General features: G+C 45.0%; 1 protein-coding gene across 12 annotated transcripts in view; it reads left to right on the forward strand.

Annotated features, from left to right (window-relative positions):
* Positions 1-11545, forward strand: part of mef2cb (myocyte enhancer factor 2cb) — a 68833-nt gene that overhangs the window by 53347 nt on the left and 3941 nt on the right. For 4 of the 12 annotated variants that reach the window (XM_080894907.1, XM_080894914.1, XM_080894911.1 and 1 more), the window contains 7 exons: positions 949-1092; positions 1275-1412; positions 3812-3992; positions 4834-4881; positions 9157-9329; positions 10835-10964; positions 11283-11418. In XM_080894907.1, coding sequence (XP_080751033.1) covers positions 949-1092; positions 1275-1412; positions 3812-3992; positions 4834-4881; positions 9157-9329; positions 10835-10964; positions 11283-11418 — 950 coding nt within the window. The remainder of the gene's footprint in view (positions 1-948; positions 1093-1274; positions 1413-3811; positions 3993-4833; positions 4882-9156; positions 9330-10834; positions 10965-11282; positions 11419-11545) is intronic. The other 8 variants (XM_080894913.1, XM_080894908.1, XM_080894918.1 and 5 more) reach the window with 5 other exon arrangements.

Consider the following 11545-nt stretch of genomic DNA (forward strand, 5'->3'; position numbering starts at 1 on the left):
GTTACATGCCCACTTGCTCAAGCAAACATACCCTCGTGCTATCACACACAGTAATGCGCTCTGAAACTTATCCCTGTTGTTAAGGTTGTCAACAATATCTAAAAAAGGACAGAGACAGCTACAGATACAGCCCCCCCCCCCCGCGCCAACCACCACCACCACCACCTCTCGTTTTCTTATTTATTCCAATGCTCTCTTTGTCTGTCTCTCTCCTCCAGTGAGAGGGAGTGGTGATCGAGTGGAGAGTGTGCGTGCGCTTTTTTCCCCTTCTTCTTTCAGCGTGCTATTTTCTGTCCACTCTAATGGGGGCAGGTGGCCATCAGGTGGCCAGAACAGAAACTGCCACATTTAATAGCACATACACCACACTCGTAAACTTGTGCACCTCGGCTGTATTTTAATTCTATTTCACGGCCCGCTGATAATTATGGTTGTAAAATATGTTTTACTTTTATGACTGTTCCCTTTTCTGTGCAATTATGAGGTTTTAAGGTCCCCCCTTGATTTGTCATTCTGTTATGTCTTGTTATTGAATGTGATTGAATCATTTGTGCCTTTTTTTTCTGTGTTTAGCGGCATGTTTACTTGTTCATAAAAATAGGCCGTGTGTCCTCACCCCATACCATCTTGTTAGAGTTCATACCGTGAGCGTTTTTTTTTTGTTAAAGCTTTTTTAAAAATTAAGATAATTTGTAGCAAAGATCTCATTACCCTACGCAGTAAGCCAGATTTGTTCTTTGTTTTTTAATTTGATATAAAACCACATCGGTTTAAGAACTTTTCAAAAGTGTTTCTTTTTTTTCAAGATGTCCTTTAGTCAGACTTACATTCGAAAATGAACCTCCTCACACTTCATTACCATTATGTCCCTCCGAAGCTGTTCACCTGGGTTTCTCTTCCCTACCCCCAAAGCCCTTCAACTATGTTGTGCAACTGCTCTGTTTGCAGACATTGAGAAAGAAGGGCCTAAACGGCTGTGACAGCCCAGATCCCGACGCAGATGACTCGGTTGGCCACAGCCCCGAGTCTGAGGACAAGTACAGGAAAATAAACGAGGACATTGATCTGATGATCAGCAGACAGAGACTGTGTGTAAGTACTTCTTGTTAAACCCAGAGCCTTCTTCTCACCTTTTCTTTCCTCTCTCTCCCTCCCCCCACATGCTTTCTGTTGCTTCATCCCTGTCATCGTCATCTGTTCCTACCGTCCATCTCTCCGTCCCTTCATGTGTGTGTCTCCCCTCCATCCTTCTCTGTGGTTGTGGGACCTGGCAGGCATTGAGCAAGAAGGAGAACAAAGGTGGCGAGAGCCCGGAGCTCGAGTCTGCGCTCATCCTCACCCCGCACACTGAGGAGAAATACAAACAGATTAACGAAGAGTTTGATCACATGATTAAAACTCATAAGATACCTGTAAGTACTGGGTTATAATCAGCAGTCTGACAAAATGCTGACTGGCAAGTAACTGTTGCGCTAACCCAGCTAACCACCATTGTTTGGAAGCAGACTAATTACACAAAGTGAGAGTGAGAGTAAGATCGGGGTAAAATTGCACTCTGCAAAATTACAGATCTTTGAATTTTCCTGTTTACAGTAGAGGAATGGTCCTTTAATTTGACATGTCTGCAACCATAACTAGTAGGCACGTTTGCTGATTTAACAGCATAGTTTCTTTTATGACAAATTTTAACCTCACCCGGTTCCCACCTTGAACCCGCTCTACCCATAATGCCTTGCCTGGCTCTCAGGAGAGGTGTGGTCTGCATGCGCTTTTCCTTTTCCTGCACCAAAACCCAGTGGTCTGTGACCTGCAACAACAGGGACAGACAGTGTTGGCAGTGAAACAGCTGCAGGCATTCGAACACTCTTAATAAGCCCGTCTTCCTAACTCAAAAAACTTGCTTATCTCTCCTCAGGCAAACGCCTTTGTAGCTTTGTATATGCCTAGATGTGTTATCTGCTGGATTTATATTATGTAGTGTCAACTTTACAGAAGACTTTAACCTATAGCTAGTTGCCAGGAACTACAAAATTGAGGCCTTCTTTCTATGTAAACTGAGCTTGCCACTCATTCAGAGAGCACATTATAGAATGGTTAGCGCTTCGGCCATACGGAGCAAAGAGATAATTCCACGGTAAATCACTCAGAGAAGAAGAGTAGTGTCTGAGCCGCATGGAGTAGTAGAAGGAGATGTGGTTAGAAGCGAGGCAGTGGTTGGTGAGCTGGGGTGGTGCGTCGGGGTGAGGTGGGGTGTGTTTGGGATCGGAGAATGGGTGGGGTTGAGTGGTGGTGGGGGAGATGGAGGGGGTGGGGTGGGGTTCTGCAAACAACAAGTGGCAGTTCAGTGTGTGGTCAGAGTGGCTGCCAAGCACTGGGCCTCTGGATTGCAGGGGACTGTTGAGGGGACTGCGGGGAGAGGCAAAGGAGGAAGATGAGTGAAAACAGGAAGGATGGCACCAGTTAAAGGACAGCTCAGAAACGGGGCCCTTACACCCAGCAGTAGAGTGTGTGTGTGTGTGTGTGTGTGTGTGTACACATGCAGAAATGTGCACGTACGACGACAGCTCACGCATTTTTAAATAATAGTTCACCGGGACCAATTAGGTCAAAAAAGTCCACCAAAGAGTCAGAGATGGAAGAAGTAATAGGGTGGGTGGGAATAAAAAAAACAGAACCAGAGACAGACCCTCAAAAAAAATAGCATATATAGGTTTTGGCTAGCCACTCCCGTGCAAAGTCACAGTTAAAGCGAAACGTGGAGAGGCCCATAATGAAATATGGTTAGAGTAATCATCTTTGTACATTGAAATAATATTTGGCCTGCTAACAGAACATTAGCAGAGGGGAGAAAATTAAAGAAGCTGAGGCACATCGCCCACTTCCACATGAGCCAGGCTGATGATCTCCCTGATGCACTCCCTCCATGGCTCTGAGACACATGGCAGTAATTTAGGGCGCTATTTTCTACTTCCTAAAACTAACAATGCAGGATCAACCACTTCCAGGGCACTCCCAAGGTTAAACCCTTATGCCAAGTGACACAATAAAAATGACAAACTAGATGCCGGAGGCTTTTCATGTTCCTGGTGAGACTATTGACTGATCTGAGTGCGTCACTTAAAACACTTTACATAAGCTCCATATGATCTGAAAATAAGTGATCCCCCATTGTGTTCTCTTGTGCCGTTTTACTTTTGCAAGATATTCTGCAGGCTTGTTAGTGAGGTGAAGATAGACTGAATTATCTTAAGCGCTGGGACAGTGGAAAACGATTGGCTTTGTTCCCTGTGAACCACAGCCTTCCATTTTTTTATGTATGACTGTAATGACTTCAGCATAATATTTCCTTTGGTCAGCCTTTTGACTTTTACAATGGCAAATGTTACAAGATGTCAGGGCCAGCACTTGACTCCTGCGTAAAGACATTAGTAGCCTCCAAAGTAACTCGATCACACTGAAATGAAAAAGTACCGCCAGTCCATTTATATTATCACTGAGGCAATTTGAGTAACTCTGAAAGGAGTTTTCCTTTTGTCTTTCATGCAATGCTGCTTTTGCCCAACTCTGCTATCTTGTATTTTTATTCTTGCTGTAAGGAGTTCAGTTCATCTGTCCATTAGTCCTATTGAACTTCACTCTTTAAGTTTCTTTGTGTTCCTGGACTATTTCTGACCTGTCATGCTTTTTTCCTCTCTCTTTCTTTCTGTTTGTCTCATACTTCGCAAACCTTGTTTTATAACAATTCAAGCATCAGAATCATTGCAATCTTTAGTCTAATCACACCCATGTTTATGTCTCTCTATCGTCTCAGCAGGCCGTGCCCCCATCGAACTACGACATGCCCGTGTCCATTCCTGTTAGCAACCAGAACAATCTCATTTACAGCCATCCCGGTGGATCCCTAGGCAACCACAATCTGTTGCCACTGGCACACCACGGCCTACAGAGAAACAGCATGTCTCCTGGAGTTACACACAGACCCCCCAGTGCAGGTAATACAGGTCGGGTCTCGCACGCACTCATGCACCCATGTACATGCTGTTATCCCATCTGTCTATCTTCTCAACTGTGTGTACCTGTCTGTCATGATAATAGAGGCGCACATAGAAATGTGCAATTTATTTTATGACAGCTACCCACAATTTTCCACCTAAAGGCAGTTAATGAATCCTAAGTCGTCCCCTCCCACATATATTCACATATTGCCTGCTCAGTATTCTGTTCAAAGTGAGCTGATGATTTAATGCAATATAAAATCCCAAGCCACAGGCCTGCTGATTTAGTGTTCTGTTGTACACACAGGACGTCTGGCCTTATATATAGGCACCGAGTTGCTGGTGACATAAGCAAATTGGGCCTGTTGGTTTGTTATTGTTGTCCAAAGTCCTTTTTTTGTCCCTTTGGTCTGAAGGCTGCTGCCCACACCCTCACCCTGTCATTACAACTGGATGCTAGAAATGCCAGCGCAAACTAAATATGAGTTTTGGCGCTTGCAGCATCCATGCCAAACCGCACACGCTCTGGACCCTCCCACTCATCCACCTCTTATGCCTTAAAAATAATAATGTGTCATTTTTCTTGGACGGCAGCTTAATGCATCCGCTCGTAGTGTCCAGTTGCTAAGCGTGTTCAAGTTGGAGTGGGACGCTGCGCCGCTTCTGGTGTCAGTGCACATATGACGGCCTGACACGCGCGCACACACACACACACACACACACACAGCACATTGTGATTAAACCGAGCGAGAGACAGAAGGTGCAGTGGAGCCAGTGTGGGTGTCTATCCTCTAATGGGTTTCTCTCGTTTTGCTGCGCTCTCTATTTCATCTTACAGGTGGCCTCATGGGTGCCGACCTTACCACTGGCGCAGGCACCAGTGCTGGTAAGAAAGCCCTCCTCTTCTCACACACAGATGTCTGCTAACATGCACACACACATACACCCACTCACACACATACATGGCACCCACTCACCCACTTGGGGCCATAAAATGCATGACTAACACTAACCCAAACCCAAGTGGAGATTTTGTCCATGATGTGTTGAAGTTAGTGGTCGTGGAGTTCATCTGGGAATGTTTGCTCAGTGCCTGGGCTGTGACACATCCTGCCTGTGTTCATCTATAAAATGGTAGAGCAAGTGGGGGGAAGAGAAGTAAAATGGCATTATATCCTGAGGCAGCAGATATAACAGAGATATTGCTAGATTCTTTAATGTACACATACAAATTTGTCTTGTTGTTTCTGTCACCTCTCGGATTTCTGTCTAGAACCAAATTAATTCAGTGTTTAGAGAGTCTCACGGTGGGATAATGATCCTGCCGGTAGCTCAGCAACACACATTTGGGAAACACGTGTAAAACATCTTATGTGTTAACTTCTGTTTGTACATGGGTATGTCCCCGAGGACATGTGAGGCCCGCGTTTATAACAAAGAGACTCCCTTTTAAAGGGTTGAATTTTTACGACTTCAGCGTACGGTGCAGAGTGTAAAAAAGAGAGAATTGGGGGCGTCAGTGGGTCACAGCTGGGCAGCCTTGTCTGGCCCCCGAGGCTCTATCACAAGGGGTCAGTGCCTGGTTTCTCTGTCTGGACAGTCATCGCACACACAAACACATACGCGCGCACAACAGGCCCATTTGTTGTGGCGTGTGTTCCATTGACTGCGTTTTGCAGTGCATCCTTCAAAAGTAGCCTTTGTGTCACTGCGCTGAAGGAACAGAGGCACTCTGTGAGCGCTGCGCGTCGCTCAGCAGCGGCGAAAAACACAACGTGGAGAGAGAGTCATGTGGGAGCTGAAAGATTCCATTCAGTGCTCTCTTAAATCTCATCTGGGGTGGAGTGGGGGGGGGGGGGCCACAGTGATGAATATCCACCAATGGTGGAAGCATGTGTGTAAAGGAGAAACAGAGGGGGGAACACAGATGGAAGTGTTCTGCGAACTCGGTCAGCCATTTTAATGATGTTCCTCTAAAATCATCAGTATGAAGTGGCACAGCCACTGTGGCACCTCGAGGACTGTTTTAACACTCCTCTTCTCCCCAGTGTAAGTTTTGATAAGATGATTGTACGAGTGGCCATCTGCCCCGTGTATGTGTCATCAGTCATGTGCCCTAAGTAACATAAGAGGAGCCTTAAGACACACAGAAACACACAACTTCTTTTGTGCTTCTATGAAAGAAATAAAAGAAATACCTCGGCTGTTTCTCTCAGTGCACAAAGATATGCTGCGTTGAGTCATATCTGTACATAATCCAGTGGATTATGCCTGTATATTCAACTGAAACAGATCTGCAAATCAGCCACATGAAACCCAGATGTGGGGGGTATATTCAAATCACAAAAGTTCCCCTGGTGATTCTAGTCCAGTGTAAATAGGACATGTTACTGAAGGGCTGAGTCATCGTAGCTTTCCTATGGAAAGTTTTCATGCCTACATCTAAGCATATGTTTTGATCTGTCAATTTGCATGATGAGAGACAGAACGTGAGTTGAAAGAAAAAAAGAGCACTCCGGATGGAGGCCTCGGCTTGTGAAAACCTTTCCACCAGAATGCGTGCAATTAAGCAAGTGTCATCTGTCCACACGCTTCTCACCAAAGCACAGCGAGGAATTAACAAGAATCTCCTCTCACCTCTCACTCCGCTCGTGCCTTGATTCCTCCTTTAAATGAGTTGCATAGAAGGTACATCTCGAGGACATCTCTGATCGCATTCGTTCAAGTTTTTTTAATAAAAAGGGAACACACACACACGCGCTCACATATAGTAACTGACAAAAGGTCAAGCTGATGAGTGTCTGCTTCAGTTTTGGCAGCATCCTACACCAACTGAACAAGTGTGACACCTTTGTTCAGTTGGAGAATTCAGGGTTGAATGCGCGTTTGGCCAAACCGCAACGGAAGAGTGTGTGTATGGGGAATAGAATGGAGCGCGCCTGTTAGACCACAACAGGACATCAGAAATTTGTTCAGTAACAGTAAAATCTACATGAGTTTAACCACACCTCTCCTTTGTGTGTGCGCTTTGTGTGTGTGTAAGATGGAAAAACACAGAGAGAACACTCTGATGGGGGGATGGATGGGGGGGAGTCTTGTCTGTCACATGTATCTCGAAGTACCCTAGCTAACCATGGAGCCAGATTGTAATCATTCAGCTCTGACCTTAGCTATCCCCCCCAACCACACACACACACACACAACTCAGCAATAGCAAAAAAAAAAAACTTATTTATCTGAATCTGAGATCAGATATTGTTCTCCCTACATCGAGTTTAACGCAACAGCCAAAAAGACTCCCTGCTGGGCCGTGTTTAATTTTGGTACTTCCTCTAAACAGTTGACGCCAGCCTGCGCCGCACTTCGACTGCGCAAAATAGTAATAGAGGAGGAGAGTGGAAATGAACTCTGGTTATCATCTGTCTCTTTTGAATGCATGCGCCCTAAAATCAGGTTGATCACGCTGCAGAATAGAACGATTTGAGTCACAGTTCTCGCTTCATTAGCTTAATTGGCTTGTGATTCTACTTTTGAAGTGCTAAAGGACTGGCCTGTGCCACTCATGATTAAAGTCATCCAGCATATAATTGACTGGACTGCAGCCATCTCCACAGGGTAGCAATACACAGATGTCTGAGTGACTGTCACCAAGATGAAGTCCGTGTCATCTTGACCAAAGTGTGTATTAATGTCTCTCCATTGCTCACTGTCTTTTTGATTCATCTGTACAGAAACAGTGATGTACTTCCTGCTGGGTTATTTACTAAAGTATGTGTATGTGTGCTGGGAGGGTGTGTGTTATGTGTGTGTGAGATCTCATTCATCTGTCTCCACATGCACCCACTCGATCTCACAAAGGGCCAGCCATGAGAATGAGAGAGCGGGAAAACTGAAGAGGCAGCTGCCTCTTTGCTAATGTGACACTGACATTGGAACTAAGAGGGTCCAATACAAAACACACATGTGCATCCATATACGCCTGGCTCGTGCAGAAGCAACGTTTCTCACAGAGCCTCAAGTCATACGGCGCCTATAGCGTGAAACATTGCATACAGCAAAACATACAGTGACACGCAAAGTCTGCGCTAATATCAGGCATCACGCGTCGGCACACACATCAGCGGCAACAGTAACACAACACTATTTTTCTCGTTTTCTGTCAGGCAGCCTCATTTTCTCTCGCTGCTAGCGGTCGTTTACTCTTCAGATTGTTCAAATTGAGCTTTTGAGACTTTTCATTTCAAAACAACAAAAACCTCGCTCTCAAATTAAACAAAGATCAGCAGGGGAAATTGCCCAGGAAGACATCTGTGACTCATTTTCCCCTGGAGTATATGATTAGGAAATTCATTTATGTCTAACGTATAATTCCTGCCCGTCTTTCAAGTGGGAACGTCCACACAGTGCCCTGTGTTCTACCCCTAGGAAGAGGGAAGGAATGGAAGGGGGAAAAAGCAGTCTGTGGGATTGGGTTAGAAACAAAGACCATGTTGCTTGCAATAAGTCTCCACTTTCAATTTTTTAATGATGTTGCTAGGACTACCTTTCTTCTTTTTTTCTTTTTTTTTTGAGGGAGAAACTGGTGCTGTATGCTTGACCTTCCATGCTTAGAGGAATCCAGGTCTAGTGACAAGAGAAAGGCACGACTTTTGTCTAGAAGAGCCTCAGAACTGTGTTTAACTACGATTTACCCAATCCCTCTGTGGTCTCGCTACCCAAAATTAGATGTTTCGGTAAGATTCGCTGGCTGAAACGGGAACAATATAGCCTTCAGTGACGGTAGCAGAGTTTTAGGGTGAGGTGCTGTCGTGTGGGCACTAAAAACTGGTAATGAAGACGAAAACTGCACATCTGCTCCGCCAGCAGTGTGCACCGCTTCCATGAAGCACCATTTACAAGTCTTCTCTTCAGGACGGTGCGCTAATAAATTTCCTACCACAGGAAGTGAAGATGAGGCAGAAACACTGAAAGGGAGTACAAGGTGAAAATGGATTCCTGTAGTTCATAATTAGGTCACACCGTCACGGACAGCAGGAGTTTTGAGATTCATTAAACTTTTGACACAGGTTTAATAACATGTAAGTGCGCCTTCCTAGAAATACCAAAGGAGAACACTGGTGTATTAAATGTTTCTCTGCCTTTTTCCTGTGCTCTCTCTTAGGAAATGGATATGGGAACCACCGCAACTCGCCTGGTCTGCTGGTTTCTCCAGGTGGCATGAACAAGAACATGCAGACTAAGTCTCCCCCACCCATGAACCTGGGCATGAACAACCGCAAACCTGACCTACGTGTGCTCATCCCCCCTGGTGCCAAGAACAACATGCCGTCCATTGTGAGTAGCGGTTGCATCCCTCTCTCAACCTGCTTCCTTTCCTCATCCACTTTCCCTCCTGCATATCCTGCTACCTTTCTAGGGGTGGGGGGGGGGGGGGGTATCCTGTCAGGTTTGGCTGTTATTGTTTATTTCCTTTCATGTCCTCTCTGCTGCTTTCATCCTATCGTATCAGACTTGGGTTGATGAGGTTATGCTTGTGATAAGTGTGACTTACGGTACACGTTTCTCTGATTAGTCTTGGCAGCTTGTTAAACCAAAGCCTTTCTTTAAAATGTACTTTTGGCCCAAGGCTGATATTCTGGCAGTTACGGTGTATCACTTCTGCTGTGTCTGTTTGTGTATGCTGATGCTTCTTCCAAAGGTCCCCCTTATTTCTTTTTCTTCCCTCCTATAAATGAGTGTGTTACGTTAGTAGAGTTACAATAGCTGTTAGCATCCTCTTTTCACATTAGCTCTGCTTCCGTTGGCTCAATTCCAATGCAGCTCCATCCCTAGATCCACGCCTAGCCACCACCACTTGTGTGTGCTCACCTACACTCACTAATTTGAATGTATTACCCTCCCCTTTCAATGCCATCAGTCTGAGGATGTCGATCTGCTATTGGTAAGTCAGACTGCAACTCAAAATCAGAGATTAAAAAAAAAAAAAAGAACAACCCTGAAACAGTCGAAACATTCTGAAGCTGTCGAGTTTTCCAGTAAAGAAAAAAACCTCTAAGAAGCATAATGATCCTAGAGCGATGCAGTCCCCTGATACTAACCTCTTAATTTGAATCCAGTTTTGCTTTGACTAAAGGGCTTATTACTGCAAGAAAAGCCATCCTGACTGCAGAGAAACTTTCACCTTTATTGCTGCTGACTCTGCTGAAGGCCTCAGTGTCGCCTCATGCGATGTTTTATGAGGGCACATGGTGCCATCCAGTGGTGTGCCAGAGTAAAAGCAACCTGGCCTTTTTATTTGTGTGTGTGCGTGTGTGTGTGTGTGTGTGTGTGTATCCATTCCTCCCTTTCTTCCTCATATTTTTTCACCTGCATGGAGAATTGTGTGTTGCACATGTGCAACTCACAGAACTGCTCAGAGTGTAGAAATGAAAGGCAACAAAAGAGTACACTTTCATGTTGCATCAAACCTCCATGATTTTCTGACAAACCCTCCCCTCTGCCTCACTAAAGTGCCTTTCCTTTGCCTTTGCTACCCCGCGTTGCCATGGAAACCGGCGGTGTTACTATAGCGACAGTAGGCCCTCGGAAAAAGGGTGGTAAATGATAGGGTTGGCAGGGTTCAGCCTTGCCGCATGTCAAGTGATTAATTTCTCCAGAAGTTGGCATCACATTCATTCTTTCAGCATCTGTTGAGTGAAAGAAAGAAATGAAAGAAGGAAAAAAAAAACTTTCTCGGTTTATTACTTTTTTTGTTTGTTTTGTCTGGAAGTAGATTTTATGTTCTCAAGCCTCTCCCATCTTCCCCTTTTTTCTCTCTGTCTTCTCTTCCTCTGCCACAGAACCAGAGAATAAACAACTCTCAGTCTGCTCAGTCACTGGCCACCCCAGTGGTATCAGTAGCAACTCCTACTCTACCAGGACAAGGCATGGGCGGTTACCCATCTGCCATTTCTACTTCTTATGGTACCGGTACGTTGCCCAGTGTGTCTGTAAACATAGAGTTATTTTGTGCAGTGTGTATAGTTTTGCATTACACGCAAAATGACCCATCAAATCCAAATTTATTTTTAAACTCTGTATTGTGTATACCAAGCTTTTCTTTTCTGTGTGCAAATGGGTGTTATACAGCAATCTAACAGCAGAGGGTGATATTGTCCCACCCAGTGACTTGAACACGTTCATGTCACAGCAGGATTTACCAGAGCTCCAACTTTGTCTTTTTTTCACTTCATTGAACAAACTATAATGTGAATCTTCCTCTTCTTTTTCATATGTGTTTGCACACAGAGTACTCCCTGAATAGCACAGACCTCTCCTCCCTGTCTGGCTTCAACAGTGGCAGCTCTCTACACCTTGGTTCAATGAGTGGGTGGCAACAGCAACACCTTCAGAACATGCAGCATTCAGCGCTGGGCCAGCTAGGGTGAGTGCACAGAGCTTACTCTGAGGTGTTGTTGGGAAGTGCATGAAGTAACACATGAATTACTCCCAGAGATTTTTTATTTTTTGAAATGCCACACTCATAAATCTACTTTACTGTTCTCAATCTT

This window comes from Rhamphochromis sp. 'chilingali' (assembly GCF_963969265.1).
Source record: "Rhamphochromis sp. 'chilingali' genome assembly, chromosome: 10".
Lineage (NCBI taxonomy): Eukaryota > Metazoa > Chordata > Actinopteri > Cichliformes > Cichlidae > Rhamphochromis > Rhamphochromis sp. 'chilingali'.